The sequence below is a fragment of the Theropithecus gelada genome, chromosome 5 (assembly GCF_003255815.1).
Source record: "Theropithecus gelada isolate Dixy chromosome 5, Tgel_1.0, whole genome shotgun sequence".
NCBI lineage: Eukaryota > Metazoa > Chordata > Mammalia > Primates > Cercopithecidae > Theropithecus > Theropithecus gelada.
Genome location: NC_037672.1, coordinates 71,512,825 through 71,528,796, shown reverse-complemented (window position 1 = coordinate 71,528,796; position 15,972 = coordinate 71,512,825). Strand labels below are relative to the sequence as shown.

The 15,972-nt window shown below is 37.3% G+C and overlaps 1 protein-coding gene across 1 annotated transcript; it reads left to right on the top strand.

Annotated features, from left to right (window-relative positions):
* Nucleotides 1-1,605: 1,605 nt before the first annotated feature.
* AMTN (amelotin) lies at nt 1,606-15,510 on the top strand. The gene is made up of 8 exons (XM_025386761.1): nt 1,606-1,659; nt 5,472-5,555; nt 6,553-6,618; nt 7,560-7,649; nt 11,395-11,430; nt 11,857-11,883; nt 13,822-14,083; nt 15,222-15,510. Exons 1-7 carry the CDS (start codon nt 1,606-1,608, stop codon nt 14,074-14,076), a joined length of 612 nt encoding a protein of 203 aa, XP_025242546.1. The 3' UTR covers nt 14,077-14,083; nt 15,222-15,510.
* Nucleotides 15,511-15,972: the final 462 nt, after the last annotated feature.

Here is a 15,972-nt window from a genome sequence, read left to right as displayed (position 1 = left end):
TGACCAAGTGCCAAAATCAGTGATAGAAACAAACAAAAAAAGTTATAGATAGTTAAAATTAGATGTCATCTCCAACCCTGTCTTCCACTGCTATCCTCACCCCATCTTGTTCCAGTGACAGAAAACAATGTCACTACTTCAAATCTAGACCTTTGATCGACCTGGGTGCTCTCCTTGTGTTCTTAATAATTTTTTTTCTTCAAATCCCAACTCAAGGATGATCTCTTCTTTTAAGCTTTTCCTGTCCTTTGTCCCCAACAAAATTCACCACACTCTTTCTCACACCTGTGAATACTCCTATATTTGCACGTACTTGTTGATCTTGTGTTTCTCGTCCTACGTAGTGTTCCCCATTCCTAGCAGAGTATCAGAGTAACAAACATTGATTATATAGATAAATCGAACAGTTAGAGAGAAGCTTCGAAAAAAATGTATCATCTCAGTTAATTTTCCATTAATAGACACTCTATAGGTTTACTTTTTTGTTTTTTAAAGATCAAATCCCAAATCCTGGTGCAACACAGGCTCATCATTGATATGGTCTCAGAAATTGATACAGACTCCCGCCTCCCTCTGTGGCATATCTCAAAAATTCCAGGTGAAGCCCAAGGCTTCATGGTAAAATGTTAAGTAGCACTTAACTGTTCTTCTTGTAAAAGAAATCTCAGTTGATTCCCTGTGTTTTGTTTAGGTAATAGTATCATTTTCCCTGTTTAATATAAAGCAAGCCATTCACCATTTGGCCATATTTATTGAAACGTATAATGTACATATCCTTTGATACATTACTTCTAAGAATAACACCTACAAAAACACTCCCACATGTGTGGAAAAAAAGGTTCTATAAGAATGGTGCTTGTGACACCTTTGTAATTACAAAATAAAATGGAAATGGATTAAATGTCCATCAAAAAGAAATGTTATATGATATAATGTTGTGTACCCATTAAATAAAATAAACCTGTATGTACTAACACACAAAGTTGTCCATATTTGGTAAGGAAACGTAAGTTCCAGAGCAATCTATATAATAGACTTCATTTTTTAACTATGCACAGAACCCTATATTTTGATGTTTGATTTATGTGTTCATACTTACATGATAAAACACGTACATCTGAGAAATCATTTGGGAAGAAGAGGGAGGTGAAGAAGCATTTAAATTATTTTATTGTCTGCATCTTTTTTTAATTACATAAGGTATGTCTCCCTGAAACACCTTCTATTCAAATGGTAGACATTGGGTAATATCATGTCTGCAGCTAATAACCCACCTAATGAAGTGTTGGGAAATGAAGAAAACCAAATGATTTAACAGACAGCTAAATCCTGATTGGTCTCTCAGTTTCCAGTCTCCTGGAACTGAGTTTAAATTTCTTCTACAAACACATACATCATTGAAGGGTAAAATTTTTCACCAGAGTAAACTTGAGAAATCAACTGGACCTTAAGTATTATACATTTTGCTTCCTGGACACAAAGGTAACATTAATTGACCATGTTTCAAGTAGAACATTCGTTTTTAAAGTATCATTTTCTCTTAAAAGGAAAAAAATACAGTGGAAGAGTAACACTGTTTTATTATTGTAGGCAGCAATTTGAAACATGAAGACTATGATTCTACTGTTTTGCCTTCTAGGATCAACTCAGTCATTACCAGTAAGTATGTTATGTTTGTTTTATATGCCAACCAGCTTCAACAGCATCTCTAGTTGCAGACCTACCTCTCTCCTGCCCTCCATCAAAACTGCTCTGTTTTGTGACTCATTCCCTGACAGTGTCCAGTGTTTATTTTGCAAGGCAGAAAATGACAAGCTAATAAGTTGTTGGTACATATTTCAATGTACTTGTATTTTTTAAATGCATCCACTCCATCGTGGTAAAAGGTCAATTATTTTGGCAGAGCAATAGGCTAGAAATTAGGAGACAAATGAATGCCTTAAGTGGATGATTATTTTATTTTCCAAAAAGAAATTTTTTCTTGGCAACTAGTTATTTGCTCATGAGTATAAATTCTAAAAAAAGACCACGAAAACATATGATACCAAAGGCATATGATTAAAATGATCAAAATTTTTGACTTAGAACATTTCATCATAAATAGTATTCACATATAACAGGAAAAAATAAAAAAGCACTAGAACTCCAACATTTGCTCCATTATTTTGTACACATAGAGAAGAATGGTTTGGATCTCTAGGTGGACTTCTCTTTGACTGTTCAAGATGGTTCAAGACCATTAAGAAAAAAATTACAATATACTTGCTATAAAATAACAGAATAAAAGAAAGCATACTTAGTTGGGCCTCAAGCTTACTCAAAACTTCGGCATCCATTCATACAATCAACAAATATTTATTAAAAACTTTATATATGCCAGACATTGTGCTAGGTGCTGAAGAAACAATAGTGAGAAGGAAAAAAAGGGCATGATCCTTCATGGTGTTCACAAGGATTGTAGACATTAATCAATTTTTTTATTTTTTTAACTTTTTTATTTTTACCAGTATCTCTTGCCAATTTTTTATTTTTTACTCAAATGATTTTTAAAGAAATGTTAAATTATAAATAATAACTGTGATGAGTTATGTGAAGGAAATGAACAGGGTAGGATTACACAGGGGAAGGATGAAACAAGATACAGTAGCCAACCTCCTTCTTACTTTATCCCAAATATATACGTGTGTGTGTGTGCGTGTGTGTGTGTGTGTGTGTGTCCCCGTTGAAAGAAGTTTTCTGTAAAAGTTTAATTTCCTAAACAAGGTAAAGTATGAAGTTAATTTTTTTATAGAATAAATGGTTCTTTCGCTTCGCCAAATACAGTTACCAAAAGATTCTTCAAAATACAGTTTCTTTAGTATATTTAAATTACCACATAATTGGTGAAAACTCAAAATAAGCAAAACTTTCCAGGAGCGCAACTCTCATGTGAAGTGGGCTGGGGTGGAGCAGGCCTGCTGTGTAGGCTATGGCAAATTGCTAATAGACAATGAGAGCAGCTAGAGAGTTAGTGGGGCAGGGCAGCAGGGAGGCGACACTGAAACATCTCTTCGGTCTAGAAACAATACCAAATGAAACATCAGGACACATAGACAAGGTATTTTTTACTATTTGTAAATGAATTTACTGAGTTAGCATAAAGTTATAAAGAGTGAATCCATTTGCAAATGTGGACACATACAACAGCCTAGCAATTATTTTCAGTAGATCAAAAGTTTGAGGAAAAGTATCAGATGGAAAATATAATGTTAGAAAAAACAAACATAAGACAAATCAAAGTCACAGAAAGGTGAAGGCCCTAGAAGAAAATAAGATTTTATTCCTCCAACAAATACTTGTTGAGTGCTTACTATATACCAGACATGGATTTATCTTCTTGAGATAGATCACTGAATAAACCACAGTGTTGCCACCCGTGTGAAGTCTATATTTTAGCAAGGAAACACATGATAAATGGTGAGCAGTCTAAATCAGTAGGTCACATGACAGGATAGGAGGTGGTGGGCACTACATAAAAAAGACCCCAGAGCAGGGTGAGATGGAGCAGGCTGGTGTGCACAGTGGAGAAGGGGCAGGCTGCATATTCAGGACAGCAGTCAGGTTTGGCCTCAATAAAGAAGCAGGTGAGAGAGTGAAGCTAATGTCTAGGGAAAGAACATTCCAGACAGAGGGAACAGGTGGAGGCGAAATTCTGAAGCAGGAATGGACTTTACCTGTCCCAGAAACAGCAAAAAAGCTGGATGGCCAGAGCAGAGTGAGGGAAAGGAAATGAGGTGGGAAAGATCAGAGACCTACTGGGGGCCCGGATCATGAAGACCCTGTAGACCACTGTAGGGTCTCTGGCTTTTACTCTGAGTGAAATTGACAGTCGTTGGCCAGGCACGGTGGCTCACGCCTGTAATCCCAACACTTTGGGAGGCCAAGGTGGGCAAATAACTTGAGGTCAGAAGTTCAAGACCAGCCTGACCAATATGGTGAAACCCCATCTCTACGAAAAATACAAAAATGAGCTGGATGTGGTGGTGTGCACTGGTAATCCCAGCTACTCAGGAGGCTGAGGCAGGAGAATCATTTGAACCCAGGAGGTGGAGGTTACAGTGAGCTGAGGTCACGCCACTGCACTCCAGCCTGGATGACAGAACAAGACTCCATCTCCAAAAAAAAAAAAAAAAAAAAAAGGCAAAGAAAGAAAAGAAAAAAAATGGTAGTCATTGCAGGGACTGAGCAGAGGAGCGACAAGATTAGACTATCATTTTCACAGGGTCACTCTGGCTGCTATGCTAACAATAGATCGTGGGAGATGAAAAGACTTACTTATGAAATATATACATAATCTTAAAGCTGAAAGGGACCTCCTAGAACAGGTAATACCAACCTCTCCTTTTTTTTCTTTTTTTTTTTTTCTTTTTTTTTTTTTTTGAGACATAGTCTCGCTCTGTAACCTCCTGCTCCTGGGTTCAAGCAATTCTCCTGCCTCAACCTCCCAAGCAGCTTTTTGTATTTTTAGTAAAGACAGGGTTTCACCATGTTAGCCAGGCTGGTCCTAAACTCCTAACCTCAAGTGATCCTCCTGCCTTGGCCTTCCAAAGTGCTGGGATTACAGGTGTGAGCCACGGTGCCCAGCCCCAACCTCGCCTCATCACTAAGGGGAAACTCCAATGTGAAACCAGAACTGCTCCAGAGTAACCTTAGATGACTCAAGATCTGCTGCAGAGCCAGAGGACACCACCCCTGTGCCTTCCAGGATGCCTCCAGGAGCAAAAGCAGATTTGGTCAACCTGCCAAAAGAGAAGCATTTTTATTTGGAGACTAAGAGCACTTACAGGGATCTACCACTGGCTCTGCTGCTCACGATGTCACCTTGGGCAGTTTACCGTAAGCATCAGTTGCCTCATCTATTAGACAAAATAATGTAACTAGACCAAATGTGTAGGAGGAATATTTTCATATCTAAAATTCAGTGATTTTTAATACACTAATAAAATATCCAGGCCAGAAAGAAAACTGAACTTCTGTTACAAGAGTGATGTGGCAGGCATGGCAAAAGTGGGAAGCTTCATGAAAAGGTAGTAAGAATGACGGCAGCTTACCTCAAGCCCTGAGAAAAAGCAAATGCGCACAGAGCTAACGTACAGATTATATATTCATGTCCTGGCAAAAGATAAAGGCAGGTACAAAAAAAGAAATGGGAGCCAGGAACCAATACAAGGTATCCCAGGTGCTCAGGTGCATCCCAGCCCCTGTGCCCCCACACCATCCCACCCCTCCTGGGCTGGCATTTTTCCACTCTACAATTACATTTTTCCACTCTACAATTACCATGCACATAATGTTTCAGGGAATTAAACTCCTCTAAAATACTCAAAGCCTTAATATAGACATTTTTGCATTGGGGGCAACCTGGATATAAATGGATACAAAATCTTAAACACATTCCTGCCTCATCAAATATGTATTTGTTTTCACAAAAGCAGCTCAAACCTGCTTTGGGACTCCCTCCCACAAAAATGGCTCCGGATCAGGGAACACTACCAAACCAACAGCAGTCAAATCAGGTAAGAGTCCTACAATAGGGAACGTGTACAAACCGGTAAAGAAAACACATTAAGACTAGTAGGTTTCAAATCAAAATTTACATGAAGACTGTACAAGACTGAACAAGAGAGAGAGGCTTTTCATTTGGGAGTGGGGAAAAGAACTGATATAATTTTCTGAAAAATTTGCATAGGAAAAGTAAAGCACTTTAATTCTTTTTCCTTTTATCTAAATAATAATTTGGTTTAGCAGTGAAATCTAGTCAACTTTGAAAAGGAATAACTATGTCTATTTGCAAAGCTTGGTCATCTATGGCCTTGAGGTACCATGGCATTATCATATGCAGTATTTGCTAGCAATAGCAGGGAATCAGAGGTGATCTATAAAAAATAACTGCAGACTTCCTCCTGGTTTTGTAAAGTTTCATTGTTGTTGATGTGTTGATGTGTTGCTATTTAATCTGTTTCTTCAAAGCGTAAATACTTTTGAAAACTGCAATATCTTTCGGCAACTACGCTCCCTCCCACTTCAACTCTTCCTCTACCATGAAGGACCGTGGCTTACCTACTTCTACATTTTGTGAAGTAGTACAATCAGATAACACTAGAGTCTAAAGTCTTCTCCTTAGTCAACAGAACACTCAAGTCAAGAACTATTCCCCCTTCTTAAGGAGACTGAATCTTATACAATTTGGGAACCCTCTTTAAGAAAAAGAATACAAAATTAGATATGTAAAATTAAGTACTGAAATAAATATTTATAATGTGATAAGAAATAAGAGTAAATCACAAATTTTCTGAAGCTGATAAGTACCGTAAGCTTGAGACATAGCTAGGGGACCTCCCGGGGCCACAAACAGGGCAATGCTACTAAAAGGCCCCGAGGCTTCATCTTTATTTACTTTCATGATAAATCCACTTCTGACAGGAGTGTCAATTACATGAGGTTATCCATCACTGACAGAGTAAGGGAAGCAGGCAACCTCTTGTCTCACACATCATTTTTAATCCCCTGCAGGTCTTTCCTTCTTTAAGTCTGATACCATTAACACAGATGCTCACACTGGGGCCAGATCTGCATCTGGTAAGTGATCTTTTATATCATTTTAATACCCATTGTGAAATAAATATAATGCCTAATGTTATGGTGGGGGGAGCATGGATATGGATGTGTATATCCACAAATGAAAACACACACATACGTATTCACCTAGATAAGTTGAAAGAGAGGAGAGAAGAGTCCAAGAGAGTTGGACATCATTAAGTTTTTCTTAGCAAGAGAGTCTCTAAACAAATGGATCTAATTCTTTCCTTCCCCAGTTTCTCTATCCTCTTCTCCTCCTCTCTCAATTCCTCCATCATACCTTCCTTAATGCCCCTACAGCATCCCCACATCCACATAAACACTATCACTGCTATTATCACCCCCAATGACAGGAGCAAACTGAAAGAGATAGAAAAATCTTCAGTGTCTTCTTATAGAATATCTGTACAGATCTTCAGTCTTCTCACAGAATACCTGCATAATCTGTTTGGGAAGAAAAATAAGTTTCTTTCCTGACTTAAAGTGGACTTTTTAGTGGTCAAATTTAAATATAGTTCATGTTCCAGACAAAATATGTATTCTGAACCTCATAATTTTCACGCATAACCTAGAGGAGTTAATTTCTTAATTGTAAAACAGCTATCAGAAAATTTTCAGGAACAATTACTCTTGCAGCCAAAAAGGGAAAGCAAGGATACAAATAAATCAACTAAGTAATTCTCAAACAGAAGAGGTTAAATGCCAAAGAAAAACTTAACAGGGGAAAAGTTAGCAATAGCCCCTGTGGTTGTACCAGCAGACTAAATAAGTCTTTAAATTTCATCTTTGTGTCTAAGTATACATGCAATAGAATACTATGTATTTATATAGCAAATCCTTCCTTTAAATATATTTTACATTTAGTAAAAACATTTTAGTTTCCTAAATATCCAAACTGAAAAAAAAAAAATACAATGAAAGTCTTCTTCCTTGCCCTACAGTTAAATCCTGCTGCAGGAATGACATCTGGTACCCAGGCCCACCCATTGACCCTGGGAGTGTTGAATTTACAACAGCAACTGCAACCACATGTAAGTTGAACAGCTGGACTTTAGTTTCAACATTAGAGAGCATTTTCTCTCAGGTGAAAGCCTACAGTAGAAACAGAATTTTTTAAAGCTTCTTGAAAATTTTGCCCGGATTATTAGCTGACGAATGTTCTACTGAACATAGAACAGTATTTGACAATCTGGTTCTTAATGAAAATTCATGAAAACTTACCCAGAGAACTGACCATGCTACACCACAACCTCTCTAGAATATAATTTTAATGGAAAACAGGAAATCTTGAAAAGTTGGGGAAGATTGAAAAGTGAAAAATATATGGGGGGAAGTTGAGAGATCCTAGAATTTTTTCTAGCATATCGTTTTCTCTTGAAGACTTTCTGGGTGACCAAGATCATCTCAAAGAAAAATTAAGAGGTGGATAAAGTTTATCTTCAGCAAATCTAATCTTCCCATTTTTGTGCCCTTTTTTTAATTCCCCCTTGAAAGTCCCCAAGGACTTTTGAGCATTTACCATTTACCACCTCCCACTATCACTTGCTTTCAAAAAAAAAAAAAAACCCTGAAAATCCTCTTACACTAAGATATAAACTTAAGGCATCACCTGTTTTTGAAGTGCTTGCATTTTAACATTGAACAAATTCCAAATTTTTACCTTCTTGAAACTTTTCTAAATAGCGTAATAGGCTCCAGAGGGCCTGGGTGCAGTGGCCTATGCTGTAATCCCAGCACTTTGGAAGGCCAAGGCAGTAGGATCACTTGAACCCAGGCATTTGAGACCAGCCAGGACAACATAGTGAGACTTATCTCTACAAAAAATAAAATAAAATAAATAGCTGGGCGCGGTGGGGCACATCTATAGTCCCAGTTACTCGGGAGGCTGAGGTGGGAGGATTGCTTGAGCAAAGGCGGTCAAGGTTGCAGTGAGCAACGACTGTGTCACTGCACTCCATCCTGGGTGATGGAGGGGAATTCTGTCTCAAAAAAAAAGAAAAAGAAAAGAATGCCTCTGGAGGAAAATACAATAATCCTTTCACAGCAAGACTAAGTTGTTTGTAGATAACTTATTCTCCCCAACATGTGACCTCAGTCCCCACTATTCAACATAATGGTCTAATTTTTTGTAGAAGCATTTATTATTGTGTAAGCAATATATGTTAATTATAAAGAATTTAGGAAATGTAAATTTTCTAAAATTTACATATAAGCAAAAACTAAAATCAAATACACTTGGAATCTCATTAGCCATAATCAAATACCGTCAACATTCTAGAGTATGTCCTTCCAGTCTTTTTTCTATATGTATATTTTTAAAGAAAATGTTTTTGCTATATTTAATGTTTTGTAACATGCTTTTTTCCACAAATATATTTTCAACAGCTTTCATGTTTTAAAATATTCACTTACAATGTTGTTTTTAATGACCTCTTAGTATTCCATGGTATACTAAATTACTTATTATGAAAATTTGGGGATTTTTCCAAAGTCTTTGCTTCTATAAACAACGCTACAGTAAGCATCCTTGTGACTAAGTCTATGAGTATTCCAGTGACTATTTCCTTGGACCAACTCTTAGGAATAGAATTTCTGGGGCCAAAGACACAAAAAGTATCTTGATAATAAAAACTTGGATTATAAAAGTGACCCTCTGAAAAAGATTTAAGATGCAAACAAAAAGAGACTCTCTGTAATGGGTGATCATAGTATAATCTACATACCGATTGCCTACCTTGAAGGTAGACTTAATACATCTTCACGTTCCCCAGAGAGTATCCTCCTAAGTCAAGGCATTAGTGGAGCCTGGAGATGCTACAAAAGTTTCAGTATAGAGAGTTTCACATTGTACACTCTCTATGCAATATTGTAAATCAGTCCCCATTTGCTGTGGGAATTCTTCAATGTCTCTAGGCCATGCTACCACCAAGGGTGCCCATACCTGACCTTCCCCTGGGCAGCTCTAGTCCCTCCTACCCTGCCTTTCCCTGTGCAGAGTGTCTTATTATCTCTGCCACAACCCGGACACCTACTGGTGGCTCGCATTTATCAAAGAAAGTTGAACCATGTTGGTGAACTCTAGAACCACACGATTTCTGGTTAAATGTCAGCTCTACACTTACTACTTACATGATGTTGGCCAAGTTACTTAACCACTCTGTGGCTCAATTTGCTCAAAATTTAAAATGGGCATTACAATAGAACCTTCCTCTACAGCTATTGCAAAGATCAAGTAGTAAATATATGGAAAACACTCAAAACAATGCCTACCGCATAGTAAATATGCAATGTGTTAGCTATTACAATTTCAAATAATTTCTCTACCAACAACTAAGAAAAAAGTCTCCTTTATCATAATATTGGTAAACAATTAGATTACCTTTCATTACAGTTTTTACGTAGACATCTATGCTTTCCTCTTTTTATCTTTTTGTTCTTTCCATTCCAACTTCCCATTAAAGAAGAAATTCCATTTCATCTTCTCTTAAATCCAAAATGTACCAACCACTTTCCCATTGCCAACATGAAGGCTAGCTGGGTTTTTTGTTCCTGTTCTGTTGCCCTTTTTTTTGTCAGTAGACAAGCACCTGATTGTGAGTAAGCCTTTTTCATAAATGTATGTAATTTTTCCTTATTGACATTCCATAGTTCCATAATTCCTGCACCAACTGTCTTGGGAAATAATAGTTAAGAGTCTATTTCATAAGACTTTCAAATCTTCTGGTTTGGTAATTATGAAATTAAGAGTCCCATTTTGATGACTTTCCTGACACTTTGAATTTTCTATAGAAATAAGAATAAATTTTTAAAACCTTAGCTTTCTTTGACAAACTTCAGGCCAGTTCTCAGAGTAGCAGAGAGTACTGGAGCATGCCAACACCTCACTCAAATCTTTTTCATCTTTTTATAACTAAATTTATAATATTTAGTTATCAGTGACCCTTGAATTATTTCTTGCCTAGTTCTAAGAGCTATGCCAATGTCACGGGTTACTGAGCAATATTCCCTATAATTGCCTTATTTTAACAGCAAAATGTCCAGGCAACTATTACAAGACTAAATATCTATGCCTCAAGAAATCTCATATTTGAAAATACCCATCACATGTTTTAATGTGTCTTCTGAGATGCCATATGAAAGAAATCTGTAAATTTTAATGTTATTGTTACTTGAAATAATTTTCAGTTTGGAGATTTCTTGAGACCAATTATTTTTTCGTTCATCCAGTTTACTAACTTCTATCTTCTCAATGTGCTACCTTGAACTGGTTTCTAAATCTCTCTGGGACTGATCTTCTTTTTACAAATTGGAAAAGTTCCAAACTCCTATCCAGATCTATGAATTTATATCTATGATTATAGATAATACATTAGTAACAAATATCTGTTTAACAGATACTGTATCCTTTTAAGAAGTTATCAATGGCTGGGCCCAGTGGCTCACACCTGTAATCCCAGAGCTTTGGGAGGCTGAGGCAGGCGGATCACGAGGTCAGGAGTTCAAGACCAGCCTGGCCAACATGGTGAAACCCGGTCTCTAGCAAAAATACAAAAAATTAGCCAGGCATGGTGGCAGGCGCCTGTAATCCCAGCTACTCAGGAGGCTGAGGCATCGCTTGAACCCAGGATGCGGAGGTTGCAGTGAGCCGAGACCATACCACTGCACTCCAGCCTGGGCAATAGAGCGAGACTCCATCTAAAAAAAAAAAAAAAAAAAGTATCAATATTTATGCCATGTTCCAGAACTTTTGAATGAATTTTTCTCTAATTTTTTCAGATGTTACCAATTTTTGTCACACAACTTGGAGCCCAGGTAAAATTATGCTTAATATTGTCTTGATTTTAAATCACCTTGGTGTGAAATATTTATTCTCACCTCAATTCACTAGATAGTTGTGAGGTTTTCAATGTACTTTGCACTGTATGGACACTGATAATCACAAGAGTTTGCTTTCTGCTTAAGTTTTCTTCAATGAACATCCACTTAATGATAGAAAAATATATAATTTTTGGATGGAGATGATGTCGTATTACTCAAAGAATGAATGTTAGCAGTCTCCCATCATATACTGACTTGAGTTTTGTAATATAGATCATAAGGCAGTTTAACATTTTATTGGAAATGCAAAATCTCTATAAGCTTTGAAAGTATTTTAAGTTTCCCAGTCATGTTGTACATATATTACTACAAATATATTAAAATGTGTCTAACAGTTTGTGTTTATCTTTTTGCTTTTAGGGCACTATCCTAAGCTCAGAGGAGTTGGTAAAAAAAAAAAATTAATACTATTTCAAATTATTTTCACTTCTATCACAATGTTTTCTGTCCTCATATAGTCTCTCTTGACCATAAATCCTGAATATGGTGTGTACTACAATGAATTGAACATTTTTATAGTTCCTTACATTAGATTATCCTCTCTTTGTTTGGGGATTTTATCATACTTCTCCAGCTATTTTTCTATTAATTTGACTTAGCTTTCATTTCAATTTATTGCTATCAGATTCAGTTCTATCCAGAAAGGCAATGCACATTTTTTAACTTCATAAGGATTGCAATCTAGGATTATAAACTATTGAAATGTATACAAATGTAGAATAATATAAATATTAACTTTTTACAGGAAAGATTAAATTCCTTGACTTGGATTTTTAATTTTTATGGAACAATATATCTTTTTCCAGCATCAGATAGTGATGAACTCTTTCTACACACATAAATAATTGGAGGGCTGTACCTAAATAAAGTTAATATCACCACTGCTAGACACTTCAATGCATTCCTCCATAGGTTCTTTTCTAGAGAAAACAACTTGAATTAACATGATATCTAAACATGACAACGGTACAGAATTGAGGCAATATTTGGAAACAGTTATTCAATAGCTTTTCTATTATGGAAAATGTAGATATTTTCTATATTGTCCCTAAATAATCATCACGTAATGGGGCTAGTGTCTGTTTTGCCAACACTGATACATGAACATCCATATCCAGCTACTGAGGTTCTTCTATAACCAGGACTTTAGCAGATCCTTTACATATGTTGCCTTCAATCTTCCCCAAAGCACAAAGCAGATATTTTTGACCCAGCTTTACAGATAAAGAAACTGAGGTTAAAAGTTTAAGTAATTTACGCCTCAAAGGCAACAATGACAAGAAAAGAGTGGATCCAGATCCAATGCCATTTTTTAATCTACTACACTAATGGTTTTTCAAACATTTTTAATACAAATCACAATAGCAACTACATTTTTCATGCAGCTTCACACACACACACACACACACACACATTCATGAAACAGCATTCACGTTTACTATATAGAATGCACTACTAGTCTACTGCCTGTTTTATTATTTAATGATGACTGCCACTCACCTTTTTCACTTCAAAACTGTGGCTATCACAACCCTCAGTTTGAAAACGTCTATACTCTGCTTCTATCTGTCATCTAGCGTAAGTCTAATTCTGGTTTCAATATCTCTTGAATGTAACACAATGTTTCCCAAACTTCATTCCTTGCCCAGCAAATCAGGATGGCATCAAAAACTGGTTAAAAAGGCAGATTGCTAGGTCCTGCTCCAGACCTGCTTGATCAGGATCTCTCTAAAAATAAAAAACTCCAATAGACAGGAATTATCTATCTATCCTCAAGGAACACACAATAGCCGAATTGCCAGAATAAATGTTTCTGACTGAATATTCCAATGCCTTTGAAAAATACATCAAGAAAAACTTGAAGGGATGAAAGTCATCAGGATTACTCTACTTGAATCGATTTTTCCATTAATTTTTAATCTCATATTTTTTTGGAAAAAAAATGTTACAAGCAAAAGAAAGATTACATGTTAGGTTTAATTACAGAGATAAAGCCCATCATAATTGTATGGATTTTTCTGCCTTAATTCTACCTCCAGATTCAGCTGATAATAAAAAAAATTGTTGTTCCTTTTCCCAGGACTGGCTTGATACTGGCTCTCCGTTTCTGAGGGAAATGGAGCATAGCAAAGAGTCCCGGTATTGAATCAGACTAGGCTGGAGCAAGGGAGTATTTACCCTGAGGAATGCCAGGTCTTTGCTGTCTTCTCTGACTTTACTCTCTCCATCTTTCCATTGCTACCCAGACTTGCTCCCCTTAAAAAAGAAAAGGCTTTAAAATGTGTTGCTTTTAACTTTGTTTTCTGTTTGCCTCCCTCATTCCAGCCACAAATCTTCACGAGCCTCATCATCCATTCCTTGTTCCCGGGCGGCATCCTGCCCACCAGTCAGGCAGGGGCTAATCCAGATGTCCAGGATGGAAGCCTTCCAGCAGGACAAGCAGGTGTAAATCCTGCCATCCAGGGAACCCCAGCCGGCCGCCTCCCAACTCCCAGTGGCACAGACGATGATTTTGCAGTGACCACCCCTGCAGGCATCCAAAGGAGCACGCATGCCACCGAGGAAACCACCACAGAATAACCAAATGGTAAATTCTCCTAGCTTGGAACATACTTCTTGGCTATAAAAGTCATCTGCAGAATGGAAAAGAGGAGTTCTTTGTCTTGCCTTGACAAATGCAGGTCTTAGTAAGATTAGGAAGCCCCTTTACTCACTCATAGTTGACTCCAGCAACGAGGGAGTATTTTTACTCAGCCACCAATCCTCTGGTATTAACACTGAAGGAAGAATGTGTGTGAGTGTTTTCGGTTGTTTTGAGACAGGGTGCTGCTCTGTTGCCCGGGCTGGAGTGCAGTGGTGTGATCTTGGCTCACTGCAACCCCCGTCTCCCAGGTTCAAGCGATTCTCATGCCTCAGCCTCCGAGCAGCTAGGATTACAGGTGCACACCACCACACCTGGCTAATTTTTGTATTTTTAGTAGAGACAGGGTTTCACCATGTTGGCCAGGCTGGTCTCGAACTCCTCACCTCAAGTGACCCACTCGCCTCGGCCACCCAAAGTGCTGGGATTATAGGCGTGAGCCACCGTGCCTGACCATACTGGCTAATTTTTGTATTATTTGTAAAAATGGGGTTTTGCCATGTTGCCCAGGCTGGTCTAGAACTCCTGGCCTCAAGCAATCTGCCCACCTCGGCCTCCCAAAGTGCTGGGATTGCAGGCATGAGCCACCATGCCTGGCCTGAAAGATTTTTAATTGTTGGCATAACACATGTTCCATTTTGGGTCAGAACTGAAAATATTTGGAAGCAGACTGTGTTCTTCGCCCCAATACACACACACACACACATAGAGGCCTATCTCAGACACACTTCAGTTCATCATGACCCTGTCTCTACTCACTGACGGAGCCTCAGAACCTTCCTACTGTAATACTGCAAGCAGCCACTAGTGATAGCTACCAGAGCAGATAAACCCATAAACCCATCTGCCGTTCTTAGATGGAACTTAAGAAATGTAACAAAAATAAGCTTTTCTTGCACCAACAAGCAAAGTTAATTGTTTAACATGTGAAAATGTCTAGAACCAAATATCCTTAGAGATAACTAAAGAATGATTTGATATGGATGCTCCTAATTCTGGAAAAGAAACTTTGATCTCAAGTAAAAAATATTTAAGTTCAGTATACTTTTTACCTACATTTAAAAGGTGTTTTATTTTCTTCCAGGAATTCAGCAAGCTGTTTCAAATTTTTTCAACTAAGCTGCCTTGAATTTGGTGATACATGTGAATCTTTATCATTGATTATATTATGGAATAGATTGAGACACACTGAGTAGTCTTAGAAGAAATTAATTCTTAATTTACCTGAAAATATTCTTGAAATTTCAGAAAATATATTCTATGTAGAGAATCCCAACTTTTTAAAACAATAATTAAATGGATAAATTTGTCTTTGAAATATAACATTATGCTGCCTGGATGATATGCATATTAAAACATATTTGGAAAACTGACTCTTTTTCTTCTTTGGAGATGGAAGAAAGTTGGCCCTTACAGAAACTACATTTCCTCAGGACACTAACATGATACTCCAGGTCTAGAACTTTCTTTGGAAGTAGGAAGCACAGCAGTCAAGAAGAGGACACCCAGCAATGTGAAGACAAATTCTGGTCTCTTCACAGCTACCTCATCATTCGCTTTCTTATAAAAGTCACAAATTTAATTTTTAATAAGCAGAGTACTTTTCAACATCTAAAACATACAGTACAAAAAAAGACTTATAAATCATAGAATTCTGCCTATCCTCAAGTGTTTATATTCAGAACTCATGATAATGGCACTTAATGTTTAATTTTGGTATGCCTGAGTGCGAAAAATGACATTGAAAAAAGTAATCATAATCACTAAAACAAACCAAGGTGATACTCTTGCTCCATTCACCTAAAAGGTAGAAATTAACCTGATTTAAACTTATA